At 44.1% G+C, this 21,477-nt stretch overlaps 1 protein-coding gene across 1 annotated transcript in view; it reads right to left on the reverse strand.

Annotated features, from left to right (window-relative positions):
- Positions 1 to 21,477, reverse strand: part of HYDIN (HYDIN, axonemal central pair apparatus protein) — a 347,261-nt gene that overhangs the window by 75,518 nt on the left and 250,266 nt on the right. The window contains 9 exon segments of the mRNA XM_027516055.1: positions 209 to 392; positions 3,640 to 3,777; positions 4,987 to 5,204; positions 8,240 to 8,410; positions 11,605 to 11,778; positions 12,245 to 12,424; positions 14,879 to 15,047; positions 17,479 to 17,718; positions 21,207 to 21,356. Coding sequence (XP_027371856.1) covers positions 209 to 392; positions 3,640 to 3,777; positions 4,987 to 5,204; positions 8,240 to 8,410; positions 11,605 to 11,778; positions 12,245 to 12,424; positions 14,879 to 15,047; positions 17,479 to 17,718; positions 21,207 to 21,356 — 1,624 coding nt within the window.

A 21,477-nucleotide genomic window follows, 5' to 3' on the forward strand; every position in this document is an offset into this window, starting at 1 on the left:
TGTGTCTCAATTGCCTCACATGCAAAGTAGAAATAAGAACTCCCAGCCACCCTCCAGGGCAGAGGTGGGGCGCCAATGAGATGGCAGATGTAGCAACATAAGCCTAATGGGTACTCACAGCAGGGAAGGAATGTAAAAAGCCTATAGCTCTGTTTAAAGGAAAGACCTATGGGGCTTGGAAGGACAGCCCAGGAGGGGATGGCCTTACCTTCTTGCTCATTTTTGGCTTTCTCCTGGGCCTTCATGGCTGCGTAATCCTGGGCCATGTTGATGACATAGATGTGCTCCCGATTGCCGATGGCCTTCAGCAGGCAGAGGAGAGCGGTAGCTGCGTTCCGAGCAAAGAGTGTCTCCAGGCTGTCAAACACCACTCCTCGGTAGCAGTCACTCAGCTGAAACCAGAGCACAAACAGTTACTGTGGCCACAAGATCATCTGTTCCCCAAGAAGGAAGCTATTTTTTCTTTTGCTGCTGCTTTTACAGGTGCTGCCACTAGTTCTGCAGACCCAGAACCATTGGTTCTGGGCCCAGATGAAAGTTCCACTGCCTTCCCACCTGCCAGATTCATTGGGGCTGTAATTAAACAAGAGAGAAAAATAAAAATGTTTCAGCAGTCATGAAAGATCTTTTCCATACATATCTGCAGAGTAAAGGATTTATTCTGTCTCTGTAGAGATCAAGAAAGCAAATAATGTTGAGATGAGAATCTGGGAAGATCTATGAAATACAGAGAAGGAATATGTGTATAAAAGGTGTCCCTCTGCAGCAAAGACAGCGGTAGCAGATGGGCCATTTTTATCTTAGTGGTTTTCCTGCCTTGGAGCGTAATGATTTTGGTAATAGTAACTACTGTAGAACAGGCCTTGGCTGTGCTGCAGTGTTACTTGCAGAGACTGGCCACCACGTGCTAGAGACTGATTACTACCACTTTCTGAGGAGACAAGAATCCTGTGTCAGAAAATCAACTATTGCAATCAGTACATATACTATTTAGTTTAGCTGCCATTTTTTTTTTTCCTCATAGGGAAGACTTTGTCAATAAACGAAGTAGCACAAACTCTGTATCTCATCAGAGGCCAGTACTATGAGTAGCACAGCTCTCCTGGCTTACTTTGGGTTTTACCAGTGGTCTCAGCCTTTACTCGGGGTGCATGAAACACCTGCACACTTACTAGATGCCTGTGTTCAAATGAGCTGAGAGCAATGGCACCTTTAACGCAGTAGTGAGTTCAAAGCTTAACATGAATCATTTCTGGTGATTACATTCCTCCTCTTCTGCGAAACTCAAGTTGAATTTTTGTTTACTTAAACATGCATTAATACTGTGGCCCATTCTGGCAAACCAAAGCAAACACAGAACTCTAGGACCTGGTAAGCAGTTTAGTTTTCTGTAATCCATAAGCAGCAAACCCTCCCAAATTCTGGTGATCTAGTTTTCTTTTCTTTACAAGTACAACATCTATTTGGAAAACTGAGCAGTGGCCACAGGACTGGAAAAGGTCAGTTTTCATCCCAATCCCAAAGAAAGGCAATGCCAAAGAATGCTCAAACTACTGCACAATTGCACTCATCTCACACGCTAGTAAAGTAATGCTTCAAATTCTCCAAGCCAGGCTTCAGCAATACCTGAACTGTGAACTTCTGGATGTTCAAGCTGGTTTTAGAAAAGGCAGAGGAACTAGAGATCAAATTGCCAACATCCGCTGGATCATGGTAAAGGCAAGAGAATTCCAGAAAAACATCTATTTCTGCTTTATTGACTATGCCAAAGCCTTTGACTGTGTGGATCACAATAAACTGTGGAAAATTCTGAAAGAGATGGGAATCCCAGACCACCTGACCTGCCTCTTGAGAAACCTGTATGCAGGTCAGGAAGCAACAGTTAGAACTGGACATGGAACAACAGACTGGTTCCAAATAGGAAAAGGAGTACGTCAAGGCTGTATATTGTCACCCTGCTTATTTAACTTATATGCAGAGTTCATCACGAGAAACGCTGGGCTGGAGGAAGCACAAGCTGGAATCAAGATTGCCGGGAGAAATATCAATAATCTCAGATATGCAGATGACACCACCCTTATGGCAGAAAGTGAAGAGGAACTAAAAAGCCTCTTGATGAAAGTGAAAGAGGAAAGTGAAAAAGTTGGCTTAAAGCTCAACATTCAGAAAATGAAGATCATGGCCTCTGGTCCCATCACTTCAAGGCAAATCGATGGGGAAACAGTGGCCGACTTTATTTTCTGGGCTCCAAAATCACTGCAGATGGTGACTGCAGCCATGAAATTAAAAGACGCTTACTCCTTGGAAGGAAAGTTATGACCAACCTAGACAGCATTTTGAAAAGCAGAGACATTACTTTGCCAACAAAGGTCCATCTAGTCAAGGCTATGGTTTTTCCAGTGGTCACGTATGGATGTGAGAGTTGGACTATAAAGAAAGCTAAGCGCCGAAGAATTGATGCTTTTGAATTGTGGTGTTGGAGAAGACTCTTGAGAGTCCCTTGGACTGCAAGGAGATCCAACCAGTCCATCCTAAAGGAGATCAGTCCTGGATGTTCATTGGAAGGACTGATGTTGAAGCTGAAACTCCAATACTCTGGCCACCTGATGTGAAGATCTAACTCATTGGAAAAAGACCCTGATGCTGGGAAAGATTGAGGGCAGGAGGAGAAGGCGATGAAAGAGGATGAGATGGTTGGATGGCATCACCGACTCAATGGACATGGGTCTGGGTGGACTCCAGGAGTTGGTGATGGACAGGGAGGCCTGGTGTGCTGCGGTTCATGGGGTTGCAAAGAGTCAGACATGACTGAACGACTGAACTGAACAACACTAATGAAAAATCAAAACAAAAAGAAACAGTTACTGTGTTTCTGACTTTAAGAGCCATATAGTATTATAAAATAATTCAGAAATGTATGAAAATTAAAAACCTATAATTTTGCTAGCCAAAGATAACCACAGTTAACATGTATTTTAAGGATTTTTATTATGTGTATGATACACATTTATAAATATTTTTAGAGAAATATAATTATGGTTTACATACTATTTAATAATCTGATTTTCTCAGTTAATAACATGGTGGTGGTAGTTTAGTCACATCCAACCGTTTGCAACCCCTGGACTGTAGCCTGCCAGGCTCCTCTGTTCATGGGATTCTCCAGGCAAGAATACTGGAGTGGATTGCCATTTCCTCCTCCAGGGGATCTTCCTGACCCAGGAACTGAACCTGGGTCTCCTGCACTGCAGGTAGATTCTTTACCAATTGAGCTGTGTAAACACTTATTTTTACCACAATTAACATCACTCCAAATTCTAACTTATCATGGCTCCATGTTATGATTTTTAACATACTTCTGAGGGCTGTACCATGACTCTGTAGACGTGTGTGTTTTGAATGTGCTACCTTCTGCTCACTGGTCCTTAAGGTGAGTGTGGTTTCAGCCAGCAGACAGCCAGGGTCAGAGATTGACGAGGGCTATCCAAAGGACAAAAGAGGGTGAGGAAACCCATCCTTCCTCTCCGAGGCCCCTGGGTTTTGAGCTGCTGTGTGTGGGCAATGGCTCAGAACCTCAGCTTACAGCAGGGGGACAGGCGTGTAAGCTCTGCATCTCCACGCAGGTAGGTGTGGACACACCTGAATTCGGTCCACCAGGATCTGAGTGAATAGCTCCTCAGGGAGCACGCAGCTCACGAGCCCGGTATCACCTCCCACACTGGCGCTGACACTGAGTCGACGCTGCGTGGGCCCCGAGGGGAGAGGGCTGGAGGAAACCTGTTTCGAGAGAGAAGGATCAGGAGTCAGAATCCAGAAGCCTGGTGTTTCAACAACTCCTCCACTTAACAGGCCATGTGACCTTGGGAGAATCATCTAATCTCTGGGTCTCATTTCCTCATCTATAAAATGGGGGTTGTACTGTAAACTGGAAGATTCCTATCTCACTTGAATAACTGCTGTAAGTTTCGAGTAGGAACACTGTGGAAGATGCCTTGTATGTGTATTGAACAGCAAACATTTGTTCATTCGTTCAAACATTTGTTCACTTCCACTCTCCACCCTGCTTCCCCCACAAGTAGCTGTATCTATTTCCACACCTTTACTGACTCTAGAGGAAGACGGCACCCGTTTCCTTCAACTATGCTTAATCCTGGTCTCCCCCGCCACATTTCCTTGGAATCTCTTTCCTTCTTGGGAAGATCATCATCTGATACTTCTCCAGGAGTTCCTATCTTTACAGAACCTGCTTGTGCCTCTACCTCCTTCCACAGAAAGAACTCTCTTGACCCTGGGTTTGCTCCTCTAATGATTATTTGATCTTTTCCCCCTTTCTTTCAAATATCTCAGAAGCTTGCACTCATCTGACTCTGGTTCCCACCAACAATCCACTGTGCCACCCACTCTCTCTGGCTTCAGCCCCTGCTATTCAGCCGAGATTGTTCTTGAAGTCCCTTGGCACATGACTCAAACTCTCTGGCTTCTTTATGACTTTTCAAGACTCCCCTGCAGCCCTCCCACAATTTATATTAGTGGGTCCATCCTTAACATTCCTTTAGAAGTAGGTTGAACCACATGAAGTTGTTGCAACAGAGGTCTCAAGTGGTTGAATACTGTCAATCTCATATCAATTTCGTATGGCTTAACCTAATTCTTTTTACATACCTCTTTTGTCCTAATCTCATTTTATTGCAAATAAAATGTGTGGTGATCACCCTCATCAGGCTCTTGGTTCAGCCTGAGTGCAGGGTTTTGCTTTATTTATCTTCACTTTGCCAGGGCCTGACCTGTTTCACACCTGGTAGAATACTCCTTTCAGGAGCGGTACAGGGCAGTACCCAGGCCTGCCTGGCCAGGGCACCTGTAGGAATGAGGTTGTGCTGACCCAGATGCAAGATGCCAGGAGGAGGAGGGGTAGGAGAGGAGGAGGATTAGGGGAAAGGAGGAGGGGGAATCCCAACCCTCCTTTTGGGGAGCCCTGATTTGTACCTGGGGCGTTTCGGACGAGTGCTGGTGATGCTGCTTCTGAGACCCAGAGCCGTGGCTCTCTGCCTTGCCCTTGGTGAGCAGCACACTCCCACGCACAGGCTTGGTAGGTTTAACTTCGGGAGTTACCAGAGTGCATTCCGAAGTTAACTTGCCCAGGGTCTCATTGCTCAGTCGCAATTGTCCCATGGCATTTTGACTCGCAGCAGCAGCCTCCTGGGCTACACGGAGAGAGTGGGTTTATATTGAAAATCATCTCAGGATAATAAGGAAATAATAGGGAGGATGGCAAGTTGAAACCTACTGTGATTCTTCTGGGGATGGCGCAGCCACCTCCACCTGCGGCTCACCCAGCAGGGCTGGGAGAAGGGGCTCCACCACTGGGGGTGGATGGTGATGATGGTGGGTGTGTGCCCAGCCTGGGCTGGAGCCCCGGCCTACACTGCTCATCTTCTCAGGGGATCCCACGAGACTCTGCCACTTTCTCTTCCAGCCCAGAAGGTAATCATTTCTGAAACTGCTGGTACGACTACAGCCTTGCCTGCCCAGGAAACCTCTCATGATTATTACTGTGCTGTTTTACAGTCTTTTATTCTCACTAAATCTTCAAAGTCCAGCACATATCATACACCTACAGCACATCTCAGTTTGGACTTGGCACAGTTCAAGCGGCCAGCGGGTCCTGAGTGGGACCCATGGGTTTAGACTAGTCACTTCCACCTCAGTATAGCCAGCTGACTTCACAGCAAACAGCACATGTAGGTCTGGGTTTAACCCCCACCATTGAAAGGGCTTTCTATGAAGTCACCAGTGACTTCTGAACTATGAACTATAGCTGTCCTCTTCTCAGGGATCATTCAATTTGAACTTTCAGCCACCTCTGATTATATTCATTTACTGATTTAATACATGTTTGTAAATATTTAGTGTGTCTGCTATGCGCCAGGCACTGTTCTAGATGCCAGGAATACATTAGTGACAAAAATTAACACAAATCTCTGCCTCAGAAGCTCACATTCCCGTTGGAGTCGGGGGAAGATTGACAGTAGAGTAAGTAGAATAAATAGTATGTTAACTAGGGATAAGGGCTATGAGAAAAATAAAGTGGGAAGGGTCCCCCAGACTCTTAACTAGGGCTCTGGAGAGACATGAAAGTCCTTCTGGCCCCCGCTCCAGCAGCCCTTCTGATTGCTCCTGCCTCTGACCCTCACTCTGCCTTCTCCACCTCCCCTGGCTTCGCTGCCTCTGCCTCCTCCTGAAAGATAAGTGTTCTCCAAAGTCCCATCCTGCCCTGTGTCCATCTCTCTCTCTTCTCTTTCTGGAACTTTCTGGACTGACTGATTTCCTATGCTTCAGCAGCCACATCTCTCACTTTGTTGAGGAAGTCTCTCCCAATCATTAAGCCTTTAGCTTGACATTACTTTCTCAGGGAGTTCAAATTTACGATTCGTCAAGGGACATCAACACAGCTCCAAAGACCTCTGAGTAACGCAGTCTGACAGAAAAGGAAATCAAAAAAATCTAACAGAACTGAAATTATGATGCAGCTTGGGGTTCCCACTAAAGGGTGCCAGAATATGCCACCCCAAAAAAAGACTATAGGAGCTCACGATACGCCACCTCGAAACATGCTGCTTTGATATACTGGCTATTCTAAGCTGTAGGCACTTGAAAAAAGCAGTAAATGCAAGGAGTGGCTTTCTCTGACCTCCCCCTAGCCACTCAAAGACAGAGTCTCCCTAAGAAGCTCCCCTGTCACAAATCCCATCCAGGGAAGTTTCATCAACCAGGGAGATGGACTCTTATCACAGAAGAAAGACTCAAGTCCACACTACACCCAAACCATCAGAAGTCATCATACCTCCCATCCATCCTCCTAAGGCCCCTTCATCTTTCCTAAAAACCACTGACCCTCCCCAACAGGACCACAACCCCCTTTCCTTTCCCTATTAGGTGGTATTTACTTCTGAATTCTAAAGCCACTCATTTCCCTCCTGAGTATTGCCCATGGACACATGAAGCATACATGTTAATAAACTTGTTCTTCTCCTATTAATTTGCTTTTTATTACAGGGGCACTCAGTCAAGAAATCAGAAAAGTGGAGAGAAAATTATTTTTTCTTCCCTTCACCACTAAAAAGCTGTTTCTCTCATCTTCCCAGCAAAGAATCTCCCATTTCTCCTGAAAGCCCCAGCCAGGTCTACGAACTAGTAAGCGTGGGACACCATCAGGAATGACATCATGCTGTTCTAAGCATTCCTATTAAAAGAATGAGTCTACTCTCAGCAGGCACTCGGCTTTATAGTCCATAGATTTTTTTTCCCACTGAGCAGCTGCTCTCCTGCCCCGCAGGTCTTTAGAGGATCTGAGGGAGTCAGGATTCTTAACCTCTGGTGGGTAGGGCCATACTACTTAGTACTTAGTAGTAAGTACTACTACTATGGGGTTTAAAAATCTAATTTTTCTCTCCAGTAAGCTTTCTCCTCCCCCATGTTCCCTGTCTTGGTAAATGGCGTAACTCTCTTTCTGGTTTCTGTGATTGGTCATTGAGTGTGGTCACCTTGAATGCCTCCCCCTCTTTCAATTCCCTGCCATGCAGGTCACTCTTAGCCCCACTCACATTCAGCTTTACTACTGCTTTCTTTACAAGATACCACGAGAGTGCCTTTCCTCCTGTGACTTTCTGGCTATCTCTCCCACAGGGTGAAAAGTGCCCAATTACTCTTTTCCTTCAAAATACAATCCAGATGCCTCATCTCAGCACTAAGATCAACTGTGATTGCCCTCAATCTGTCTTCCCACCTCTAACTTACCGTCCCTGCTCTCTTGGTCTGGAATGTCCTTATCTTCATCTTTGCCTGTCAACATTCTCCTCCTTCAAAGCCCATTTCCCTGAAAACTTCCCCAAATGCTTGTTGGAACTCAATTATCTCAAAGTTGGTTTGCTGCAGAAGCTGGTACTTCTGTTACATACTGTCCTCTGCTCTGCATGTCAGTCCCCACTCCAGGGGTCACCCACAAAGATGTGGGCCATCCTCGCCCTGCTCCCTGTAGTGCCAAGAGCACTGGGCAGCCAGGAGAGTGGATGTCTGTGGGAGAGAGAATTCTCTGAGCTGCTGATGGGCAACAGGTTATAAGTCAGCCTTCAGTGGAGCTGTGGGAGAAAAGCTTGGCGTGGAGGGTGGGGGTAAACTGAGCATCACCAGTGGGATTAGGGCCAGTTGGCCACAAAGAGTCAGAGGAAATGGCTCTCACCAGACTCCTCCTCCTTCATGGACTGCTCTATGGCAGCTCGAATGCAGAGCTCCCGGGCGCGGATGCCTGCGACGTTGTTGCTGTCAGAGATGGCTTCCAGCATGACAGAGTCAAGGTTCAGGCAGGCAGCACTATAGTACCTGGCCATGTTGACTGCGGTGGCTGACTTTCCTACAAAAAAGGTCAGGGGATTGAATTTCACAGCTCTCATTTGCTCACTGTTCTCAACAGAAGTTTCTAGGTCAGAGGCTCCTATAAAGTGACCTCTCCAAGGTCCCAGCCTCTAAGTCTCTCATGTGGCAGCCAAGAAAAGAGGGAAGACTTGAGCCAGGAGTCATAACTAGGGGTTCTGGTCCTAATTCTACCCCTGAATAGCCATTTGCTATGGCAATCCACATTCCCTCTGGATTTTCTCCTCAGCTTAAAAAGTGATTCAAAAGATGAACTTTAAAAATCTTGTAGCTCTTATTTCCCTCATTCTACTGGGAAGAGACTTTTTTGGTTTAAAGAATAATTTGTGTTGATGTCTGTTTTTCTCATTCAAAATACCTGCTCATTAAAAAAAGAAAGCAGAAAATTCAGAAATAACAGAAGAAAAAAGATCCATAATTTACTCATCCAGAGAGATTATAGTTAACATATGGCTGCTATTTATGCATCTGTTATTTATGTTATTTATGCATATTTTATTTACATTTCTTATTAAAAAAAAGTAGTGGGCTAGGTGGTAGACTGAATAATCCCCCATGCATCTGTTATTTATGTTATTTATGCATATTTTATTTACATTTCTTATAAAAAAATGTAGTGGGCTAGGTGGTAGACTGAATAATCCCCCATCCTAGGATGTCCACATCCTGATCCCTGAAGCCTGTGATGTGCTGTGCTCAGTCGCTCCGTCGTGCCTGACTCTTGGTGACCCCATGGACTGTAGCCCACCAGGCTCCTCTGTCCATGGAGATTTTCCAGGCAGGAATACTGGACTGGGTAGCCTTTCCCTCCTCTAGGGGATCTTCCCAACACAGGGATCGAACCCAGGTCTTCCACATTGCAGGCAGATTCTTTACTGACTGAGCCACCAGGGAAGCCCAGAGCCTGTAATATGGTACCTTATATGGTAAAGGGACTTTGCAGGTGTGATTAAATTAAGGATCTTGATGTGGGGGAGTGCTCTGGGTTATCTGGGTGGGCCCAATGTAATAACAAGGGTCCTTACAAGAGAAGCAGGGTGGTCAGAGTGAGTACAGGTGATGTGATGATGAAAACAGAGAGACAGAGAGACAGACAGACTAGAAGATGCTATGAGGCTGGTTTTGAAGATGGAGGAAGAGCCCATGAGCCAAGGAATGCAGATAACTTTTCTAGAAACAAGAAAAGGCAAGGAAATGGATTCTCCCCCTATGGCTTCGAGAAAGGATGCACCCCTGTTGACCCATTTTAGACTTCTGATCTCCAGAACTCTTAAGAAAGTTTTAAGTCACTAAATTTGTGGCTATTTGTTACAGTAGCAATAGGAAATGACCAGAGATTACAAATTGTAAGCATGATTTTTTTCCACTTAAAAGGATATATCATGAGCCTTTTTCTATTCATTTAATACACTTCAGTGGTACTTTTAAAAATTGTCATAGTATACATTCAAAATTTACCATTTTAACTGTTTTAAGTGCACAACTTAAAAAGCTAAGTATATTCTCAGTGTTGTGCGACCATCACCACCATCGATCGCCAGCATTTTTCATCTTTCCAAACTGGAATTCTGTACCATTAAACAATAAGCTCTCATTCCTCCCTTTGCTCAGCCTCTGGAAATCACCATCCTACTTTATGTCTCTATAAATACAATGACTCTAGGGTCCTTATACAAATGGAATCAAACAGTAATTGCTATTTCACGTCTTGCTTATTTCACTTAGCATAATGTCTTCAAGGTTCATCTATGTTTTAGCGTGTGTGAGAATTTCCCTCCTTTTATGGGTGAATCATATCCCACTGTACCACATTTAGTTTATCCACTCATCCATCAATGGACAGTTGGGCTGTGTCTACCTTGTGGCTATTGTGAGTAATGCTGCCATGAAAATGGGTGTACAGGGCACTGTTTTTAAAGGTGGTATACATATATATGGAATTTAGAAAGATGGCAACAATAACCCTGTATACGAGACAGCAAAAGAGACACTGATGTATAGAACAGTCTTTTGGACTCTGTGGGAGAGGGAAAGGGTGGGATGATTTGGGAGAAAGGCATTGAAACATGTATAATATCATATATGAAACGAGTTACCAGTCCAGGTTCGATGCACGATGCTGGATGCCTGGGGCTGGTGCACTGGGACGACCCAGAGGGATGGTACGGGGAGGGAGGAGGGAGGAGGGTTCAGGATGGAGAACACTTGTATACCTGTGGCAGATTCATGTTGATATGAATTGGCATGTATTGGCAAAACCAATACAATATTGTAAAGTTAAAAAAAAATTAAAGGTGATATAATTCACTACATGAATGCATGCATGCATGCATGTGAAGTCACTTCAGTCATGTCCTAGAGAATGTACTATGGTTTAATTAACTAGTCCCCCATACTAGTATACTGTATACTTCATACTGTACGAAGTATACTTCATACTGTATACTTCAACTGCTCCCAAATTTTTAGTATGGCCGATAATGTTGCAGACAACACCGAATGTAGTTAGTCTTTATCCATATGATTACTTTCCTAAGAGAAATTTTTAGAAATAATACTCCAAGGTCAAAGAGTTTGTGGAGAAGGACATGGCAACCCACTCCAGTACTCTTGCCTGGAAAATCCCCTGGATGGAGGAGCCTGGTGGGCTGCAGTCCATGGGGTCATTAAGAGTTGGACACGACTGAGTGACTTCACTTTCACTTTTCACTTTCATGCATTGAAGAAGGAAATGGCAACCCACTCCAGTGTTCTTGCCTGAAGAATCCCAGGGACGGGGGAGCCTGGTGGGCTGCTGTCTATGGGGTCACACAGAGTTGGACATGACTGAAGCGAGTTAGAAGCAGCAGCAGCAGCAGCAAAGAGTTTGTACATATTTCCCCCACCACTCTTCTTAAATGACTTAATGTCTTGGATTTTTCTTTAATATTTTAATGCTACTAAATTATTGAAAGAATACAAGCTCCAACAATTCAGAGATGTATTAATTAAAAATGAGATGTCCCTGCTCTTTCTCTAACTTTGTATCTTTGAAGTTGGCAATGTAACAATTTAGGGATAATCCTTTGTTACGTAAATCTCAAACAGAAGAGTATTTTATTGCCTCAGAAACTGCACTTGCAGATTTCACTGTAAATTTATCCCAAAGGGGCAACTCTTCAGGCCTGTGCATACCTGACAAGGGCGTCCCATGGATGATGATGGCGATGCCTTTCCGGTTCTTGGCCATGCGGCCTTCTGCAGAGATGTCAATGCCCAGGTAGCGAGCAATGGCCTTGCTCACTGGGTTGTTCTCTACTTCTCCAACCTCCTCCGCAGAGTGGCTGTCAGTACTCTGAATCTTGTCAGCTACAAATTAAAAATACACGTGCGCATATGCGTGCATGTGGACACACCCACAATTCACACGGGTTCTGATGAAAATGGGATGACTTTGCTTACTCTACATGTTAGTTTAAAATGACCAGCACAATCTGCTGCAGATGTTGCTGCCAGAGTCACTCACCTCATAGCAGACGAAAGCACCCTTTTTGGCTAATAATTTGTCCGAAGCTACTAGAATTGAAAACACAGATTACTCTCTGATTCTTAATCCCGTTTGGGGGAATCTCTCCTGCTTAAAAATAACACTGGAAACTAGTGTTTGCAATCATAAGGGACACGGCTAAATAAATGATGGCCTGCTCAAACTGTAGAATCAATGCATGATTGTGCTAGTTAAATGCATTTTATGGAGAAAGGTGAAAGGCGCTGAACAGACTTTCCACTTTTGCTTAGAAGGAACTGGTACCCGAACATTAAAATGCATGATTACTTTGCAACATGAGTTTTTCCAGGCTCTCCTCATCCTCCTCTTCCTCCGGGTAGGTCTTGGACTCGACCATTGGGATGTGCCGCTCTTCCAGGTTGGACGTGACAGAGATCCCTCGGCTGAGCGAGGTCCTCTTTGTGCTCGCCGAAGTGCCCTGCTCTGACAAGGGACCGTCGTCCTCTTCTGCCGGGGGGAAAAGGACGGAAACACACAGGAAGAGTCAGGAAGAGGACCAGGGAGATGGGGCAAAGAAGGGAAGAGAGACAAAGAGGAGAATCACTGAACTGGTTACCGTCAGCCTGGGCCATCTGACCCAAATTGAAAAGAACTGCAGTCAGTCTGCCTCCAAGTTTCTCTGCCCAGAGTGTTTCCACATTTTAACATTAAAAAAAAGATACAAAAATTATACATTCGCTCCAGAAAATTTGGGAAATTCCAAAGAGCAAAAATGATAAAATTTAGCTGCAGAAAGCGATACCAAAAAATGGTAGTACAGGAATGGCAGCTTCACCGGATACCAGAGTGGAAGAACTGCAGCCTCTCAGAGTTTTAATTTTAATGGGATCATACTTTACGCACATCACTTTGTAGCCTGCTTTCCTCCTTTTCATGAGCATTGCTGAGCACATATACTACTTTATTTCCCCGAACCCTCCTCACTGTCCTGATTCCACAGAGTTTCAGTGGGTGTACCGGGTTGTCATTGTACAAGGTCTGCTCTGCCCTGCAGCTAAGACATCCTCTTTGTTTAACTTTGGATTTGAGTCAGAGAGGTTGTAGCTCTCCTGGAAATGGCAGCAGTGCAACTTGGAGCTGCTAGCCTTCCCTGGACGTGGTCTGGAAGCAGAGGAGGATGGACCCTCTCTGTGACAGCAGAGTGAGCAGGAGCTCAGAGAGGTGCTGGGGAGGAGCAGAGCGAGCGCTTCCCTGGACTCTTGCTGGCCCTCAGGTCGCAGCTCCAGACCAACTTTTCATGGGCCAAATGGAAAAAGGTGCGGAGGACAGGGATGAGAGCAACAGGGCCCTTCCTGACCCTCACTAAATCCTCTCTGCCCTAAAGCTTCTCAGGGCTCTCTGCCTCGGGCCACCAGGCAATTCTGGGGCCATCCCCCAACCCTTCCTGACTGTGAGCTCTCAAAGGCAGGGACTGGTTTCACTGATCTCCCTTCCAGCATGTCAGCTCAGTGCTCAGAACACAATGGGTGTTTGTTATGGACTTAACTAGTTTCCATAAAAGTTATCTGCTGAAGTCCTAAGCCCCCCACCCCCACCCCGGTATGCCAGAATGTGACTACTTGAAGACACAGCCTTCAAACAGGTAATTAAGTTAAAATGAGGTCATGTGAGTGTCCCAATCCATCCACAGCCCAACCACAGACACACAGGGGGAAGTCTCTGTGAACACAGAGTGGGAAGACAGCCATCTACAAGCGAAGGAGGGAGGGTCATAGAAAACAACTCCACCAGCACCTTAATCTTGGATCTCTAGCCTCCAGAATCATGAGAAAATAAGTTTCATTTGGTTAAGCCCCCCAGTCTGTGGTATCTGCAATGGCAGTTCTGGAGAACAATATGCTCAGTGAATACAACCAGAAGACTAGGTGGACAGGCAGCCTTCTTCTTTCCTCTCCTTTTAGAGCAAACTAATGTTCTCCAACTAGCTTCTGTCTCCCTGAGAGACAATAAGACAGCTCTAAGGGCGGAAAAACGGACTTCATTCATTCACTTTAACAGCACACATTTATCGGGCACTATGATGTATCAGGTGCTGGTCCATGCACTGGGTTTACACTGGGGAATACATGGTCACTGCCTTTATGGGGGCTTCTTGTCTAGAGGGGGAGATGGGTGTGAAGAAAATATACATGATGACTATTATGCAGAAGAAAGAAAAAGAATGGGGAAGGTGAATTTCCAGGATGAGGGCACAGGGAAGAAGGGAAGACAAGCAAGCACCCCAACAAGCTACATGATCCTGCAGGTCACCCTGCAGGTCACTCTGGAACCTTGATGTTCAAGTGTACACAAGGGGGCCCCTGGGCAGATGACGGATAGCCTGGGGATGCTGGGCAAGAAAGGGCAAGATTATAAGAGCACAATCTAGCTTTGTGATTGAGGTTATGATCATGGAGGGTCCTTCTTCACGTGAACTCCCACCCCTACCTCTCGTAGGGCACTAATGTCCACCATGCGTGACAGATTACCTTGCATCACCTAGGCACACACTTGGAGGCTGTGGAGTAGAGTGGTTACTGTCGTGGACTCCAGAGTCAGAGAGATCTGGGCTTGAGTGCTGGTTTTGCCACTTAAAACTGTGGGCCTGGCTTTTCAGTGCTTCCTCTCTCATTTGTATGTGTGAAGCCCTCAACACAGAGCTTGCTCTAGCAAGCATCCTTCTATATCTGCATTAGATGTTTTTAAGCCTCGACTCCCCACCAGACTCCAGTGAGAGCAGAATGTGTCCTAGCATGCGCATCCATACAATGGGGACAACAGGGTCATTCTGTAAGGGTTAGAAAGGAAATCCCCAGGACACCTGAAGCCTGCCTGGCACCTAGCGGGTGTTCAGTAACTGGTTCATCTCCCAGTAGAGATATCTTAAAGAAGCGAGGGGCTCCAGAGCCGTTGAGTTCTCACCGTTCTCCTGCGCCAGAGTCTCCAGATATTTCACCTTCATCTGCTCCTCTTTGGACCGCTTTATCTCCCTGAAGTACTCATACACCTCTGGGGGCAGCTTCTCCCCGGGAAGGCGAGGAGGCAGCAGCAGAGAGTTGTAAGAATCATAGCCCTTCAGTGTTCGCAAGATCTGCGCAAGAAGAACGGGAGTTGCTGTTGGCCTGACTGGAAGCTTCCTCCCCACAGCCCCAGGTGGGCCTGCCTTCCATGTCATGAAAGCCCTACTTCTACCCAAGGCTGGGGTGTGGACAAATACTTTCTGGACCTCAAAGGGTAGGGTCCTCTGCAGGGGTCTAAAGTGTAAGATTGAGTCCTGGGTATGGGGGATATATACAGGGGGTATAGGATTTTGTGTCTGGGCATTTCCCATGTGGAAAAGAATTTTCTCCTTGTTTTTAAAAACAACATTTACTGTTTTTCTTTTGTTTGTTTTTTTTTTCCCCCATTGACAAAAGTACAGAACTCAATTATCCACTTTGAGTGACATGTTAAAAAAAAAAAAAAAAAGGTTGTCTCATAAATAGAGGATATAGAGAAAAACAGGTAAAATGGCATTAGGTATGTATGTGCATACGTGTGTGTATGTGTGTATGTGTGTGCGTGTGTGTTTGAGAGAGAAACACAGATACAGATGTATATTAGGGTTGTCAGATGAAGCATAAGATGCCTAGTTAAATTTGAATTACAGATAAAAAAACTGATAATTTTTAAAGTATGAATTTGTCCCACATTGTTTATCTGGAAGTCAAGTTTAATTGGGGCAACCTGTTTTTCTACTAAATCCAGCTACTCTAGGATGTATGTATATTTAGTATAGAAGACAGTAAAGTCAACTCCTAGAAAGCAACTACTTCCTAAGTTACTGGTGTGAAAAATCAGTTAGGTAACCATTCTCCAAGATCACCAATTTTAGTTGTTTGAAAACCAGTATTAATGAGCTTATTCTAAAATTTAAATGGAAGAACAGAGGGCTAAGGATAGTTAAAATGCTAATGAAGAAAAACAGAGAGGACTGTCCTACCAGATATCAGGCCTTATGAAGCTGGAGCAACAGATTGGGAGGTACAGATGTTGGGACAGACAAACTGAAATAGAGCAGAAAGTTCAGAATAGACCCATGTGTATGCAGAGCTTGATACAGGACAGAGGCGGCACAGCAGATCAGTGGGGAAAGGAAGGACTGGTCCAAAGATTGGCTGACATAGAGACACAAAGGCCTGGCCAACTTGCTTCAACTAGGCCAGCGTTAAAGAGCCAGCCCAGGTGTACAGCGTCCTGTGGCATCAGCTGAACTCCCTGTGCCACATCGTCACAGTTTATCTTCTCGTCTACCCAGGCCTACGGTCCTTATTCTTCACAGGATCATCCCTGAGACTGCTCCCTGATAAACCTTCTGCATGCAAATCTCAGAGCCTCAGATTCTGCTTTCCCCAGACCCTGGCCCACAGTGAAGACTGTTGTGCCAACACAAGCCATTGAACACTTAATATTACCTAATGGAGAAGCTTGCTTCCAGAGGGACAGAGTCCCACTTGGAGGAAAATTTCTGGATACAGAATCCAAATTGGGCAGAGCATAAACACTGGATGTAAAGACAATATTCAAAGGCCAAGTTGGTGGAGAGTCCAGAGGAAGCAGATCTTAAATGCATACTACTAAGTGAAAGAAGCCAGTGTGAATGTCTACATACGATATGACTCCACCTATATGGCATCCTGGAAAAGGCAAAACTACAGAGACAGTAAAAAGATCAATGGTTACCAGGGGTTGGGAGGAGGGGGGATGAACAGGTGGAGCACAGAGGATATTTAGGGCAATAAAAATACTTTATATGACACTATAATGATGGATACTTGTACATTTGTCTGCATCCCTAGAATGTACCATGAGTGGGCTGTGAACTATGGACTTCGGGTGGTTAGGATGTCACGCAAGTTCATCAATGGTAACAAATGTACCGTTCTAGCGAGAGAGGTTGATAATAGGGGAGGTTATGCCTGTGTGGGGGAGGAGAGATATGAGACATCTCTACACCTTCCCCTCAATTTTGCTGAGAATCTAAAACTGCTCTAAAAAATTAAGTTAAAAAAAAATGGATAAAGCAGAGCAATTGTAAAATATGCAGCCCAGAACCAAGTGGGAGGGGAAAAAGGCAGACTAAAGTCCTAACGCGATTACATTAAATATAATGTAATATATAAATACCCCAATTTAGACACTGCCAGAGTATATTAAAAAGATGACCCAAATATATGCTGTCCACAAGAACCTCACTTCAAATACAATGACTGTGGCATATGTTCTTTACTGTTTTAACTATAAGCAGGAATTAGTTTTTCAATTAGTTGTTTAAAATGTATAATGAGATCACAAAGAAGCAATGAATTCTCTCAAGGCAAGGGAAGTAGGTCAGGAAAGACTGTGAAGTGGTCTTTAAATTGACAGGGAAGGGTTCATAGGAAGAAGAAGCAAAGGTCAGGAGTTGTCCAAGCAGATAGGAGAGTACCTGGCAGGGCCCAGCATGTGTAGGAAAACGGAGTTTGGTTTTGGTCTGTGCTCACCTTCTCTTCTACAAGATATTGCTGGTCAAATTCTAAGGAGTAAAACTCAATGGGAAAGCTGCAGGGATTCTTCACCACCACCTCGGCCTCATCTCCAGCTGCGTAGGGCAGCAGGGGCCCCAGCTCTAGAACCGAGGGACTAAACTCCAAGCGTGGTTCTAGACCTTGCCCCTCCACCAGCAGAGTAATCTTTTGAGCACTCTGTGCAATCTGGAACACCAAGGTTTGGTTGTAGACTTTCTGGGAAACAAAAACAAAACAAGCATCTGAATCTGTTTCTGTTGTGTGTCAGGTAAAACTGATAACCACTGGAGAACAAAATGGATTCTGCTTAGATTAAGAAAGAAAACTTTTCTTATAGAACAGCACGAGAGCAATTTAGATTAGAGTGTTAATGCTGGGAATCTAGCATGCCAGGCACTGTACCAGTGCTTTACCACAGTCCTCAGAATGTTGTTCTCATACCCTTCAGGACCTCCAACATGCTCAGATGTCCCACTGCCATTATCTGCACCTCTGGACTCTCCTTTCATGGGCCCTGTGTCCCATAAGTATAGGGCAGGGCAGGGCAGGGCAGAAATGCTGGAGAAATAACACCTTCTGGGAACAATCCTCAGTCAACGATTCTTGGGAGTTACTGTATGAAGACCTGAGCTCCCTCACTCCTGGGGAAGGAAAATTCTGAAATGTGCGTTTTGTATATTTTCTCTGAGTTTGCAGTGGGATTATGATCCAGTGTCCAAGGTAGCTGGCTCAATTTCACACCCTATTAGCTGCCTTCCTTTTCCTCATCACTTTCTACTTCTCTATTAGTATCCCCTACACTTCCTACAGCTTACACTCAAATTCTTGACTCCAAGTCTGTTTCTTAGAGAATCTGAATGATCATACTTCTATTATTTGAAGATACAGTTAAGCAACTGGTCAGAGATGATCAGCGAGGGCAATCAATTCATCTCATACAATTACAATCCAATACCAGGTGACAGTGCCACCAGTTACCCTAATCTGGTTTCACTGAGAAATCTATTAAAATGCATATTCACAGGCCCATGCCTAGAGACCTTGACTTGGCAGAGAAAGGCTGGGAATTCTGCACTTTTAACCAGATGCCCAGATTATTGTGAAACTTGGGCCCATGGCTTGGGTTTGGACGGCATGATTGACTGAGCAATTTGGGGAGCTTTTGAATACCTTAGTTTAAAGGGGAAAATCAGATGGATGGAATGTGTAAGGATGTGGATACAAGTTCAAAAAATACCTATTGTTGGAGAGAGTAAGAAAATGAATTATTGGCCGTGAAGCTTTTCTATATAATTATGAGTTTAGCATCTTATGTGATCCAAACTTCTATATATTTAACTGCTTTTTAGGGAAATATTTCTAAAACATTTCATTCATCTCCTTGTATTCAGAACACGTTATAATGCCTAGGAGTTGTTAGTGGGGACATCAATAGTTTCTCTGTGCTCCCGGTGCTGGTGCAGATAAAGGTGTGGATCGCGTGGATTGCAAGGCTAACCAGTTCCTAGAATGTGTGCATGCTCAGTCACTTCAGTCGTGTCTGATTCTTTGTGATCATATGGACTGTAGCCTGCCAGGCTCTTCTGTCCATGGGACTTTCCAGGCAAGAATACTGGAGTGGGTTACCATTTCCTTCTCCAGGGGATCTTCTGACCCAGGGATTGAATCTGCGTCTCTTATGTCTCCTGTATTGGCAGGTGGGTTCTTTACCACTATCTCCACCTGGGAAGCCCTTGTACACATCCAGTAAATTTCTCTCCCAACTCTAATTTGAAAAGATGCATCCCAATGTTCATATCAGCACTGTTTATAATAGTCAAGACGTGGAAGCAACCTAAATGTCCATCAAAAGATGAATGCATAAAGATGATGGGGTATACATGTACAACTGAATAAAAAAGAATGAAATAATACCATTAGCAACATGGATGGGCCTAGAGATACTAAGTGAAGTAAGCCAAAGGCAAATATCATATGTTATCACATATGTGGAATCTAAAAAAGTGATACAAATGAACTCATTTACAAAGCAGAAACAAACTCAGCCACAGAAAACAAATGCATGGTTACCAAAAGGGATAGTGGTGTGGGGGCAAAAATAAAGCCTTTGGGATTAACATATATATACTATTAACAAAACAGGTAAACCACAAGGACCTATTGTATAGAACAGTAAACTCTACTCAATATCTTTTAATAACCTATAATAGACAAGAGTCTGAAAAAGAATATATATATTTATATATAACTGAATCACTTTGCTGTGCACTTAATACTAACAACATTGTATACTGTAAGTTAGCTATACTTCAATAAAAATGATGCTTAAAAAATGCCTCTCCCATTTGGTGGAAATATTTTATTAATTTTGATCAATTCTAATCCAGCATTTATGGAATTGTGCAAACAAATCTATGTTTCTTACTATATTTACTGATAATTCTCTCATTCAATAAGACGTCCAAAATCTTGAATAACCCCGCTCATAGTCTTAGGACTTCCTAAGAATGACAAACACATTAGTTTTCTTTTCTTTTAAAGGATCAGAGAGAGTTTGACGATGATAGAAACAGGGACTCTATTTTAGAATCAGATATGAAACCATTCACTTTTCTTTCTTCTCACTAGAATCTTAAGCATCTCATCAAAGCTGTTACCCGGAAAACAGGAGTTAACTATAGGTGTTTTATAAAACTCACATCCATTTCTTCTTTTAAAAGAATAGAGGAAAAACATCTCCCAAATGCCTTAGGCTTTGAGCAAAAGTCTTTACAGTGTAACCTCTTGAGATCCTCTCTGGTTCTAGGATTTTATCATTTTTCACTGTGTTCTTTGTCAGGAGTAGCTTTGTGTTGATGGTGTTTGCAAAAGAGACATTTGTGAGGCCCAGGGAGTATGTTTATCAGGAAGTACTTATTATTATCACAACTCCTGATGATAATAGTAAGTAGACATTGAGCCAGGACATATAGAGCAAATGCTGTGCATTTTATTCACAGTAATTCATTTCCTCTTCAAAATGACCCTAGGAGGTAGCTATTGCAGGTCAATAATGTCTTACCTGAAACCCTAGGGGCCAGATGCTTTAAAAATTCAGATTTTTAAAAAGGTAAACATACCGCATGCCCTATGTTATAAAGTATCCTCTGCGGGGTCCCCTGGAATCAAGCACATTATTATTTCTGTGGCTGTAGTGTTTGAGTCTGCAAACCAAGGTGGGTAAATAAAGGTTAAGTAGTTTCATGTCAGTTCAGATTAGGTTTTTCTGCCAAATGAATTTGGGTCTGAAACTTATGAAATTCTCCCCCCACCCCTGCCCCCGTTTTTAGATCTTATTGGATTTTGAAATTGCAATAAGGGATTTGGGGACATATGATATTATTATTTTTCATTTTATCTGTGAGCAAACTGAGGTCTAGTGAGGCTGAGTAACTTGCCCAAAATCATGCTCCCTCCAAGCACAAAGGAAGAAGGCCACTAAGCCAGGTCTACTGATAGAAGTCAGGGTGTTAGATAGGAATCGGCAGCAGCGGTGCTCCTAACCACCAGGACGACAGCTCCTGTATGAACCAGAGTATTGGATGTCATAATCAGAACAATGAGGGACGGGTCACTCAAAACTTCCCTGGAGATCAATTAAGCATGGACTTCGAGTAAATCTCAAAGAGATCCAGGCAGTCTGACTACATTTCTTTAAAGCTTACCTCCTCTTTGGGCATGAATTTCACTTGCACGTTGGACCTCTCACCAGGATCCAAGACCCCAGAAGTGGGCTGAATCTCAAAGATCCGTGTCTTTGGCTTTAATTCAGCACACAGTTTGCGTCTCAAGTATTTTGGCATGTGTTTCTCCAGCTGGTGAAGTAATATTAGACAACCAGATCATTTTCTTTGGAAAACGATTCCATTCCATTCACTCAACCCATGTTTACTGATCACTTCCCAGGTGTCAGGGGATGTGTGGAACCAGGGACAC

The sequence above is a fragment of the Bos indicus x Bos taurus genome, chromosome 18 (genome assembly GCF_003369695.1).
Source record: "Bos indicus x Bos taurus breed Angus x Brahman F1 hybrid chromosome 18, Bos_hybrid_MaternalHap_v2.0, whole genome shotgun sequence".
Classification (NCBI taxonomy): Eukaryota; Metazoa; Chordata; class Mammalia; order Artiodactyla; family Bovidae; genus Bos; species Bos indicus x Bos taurus.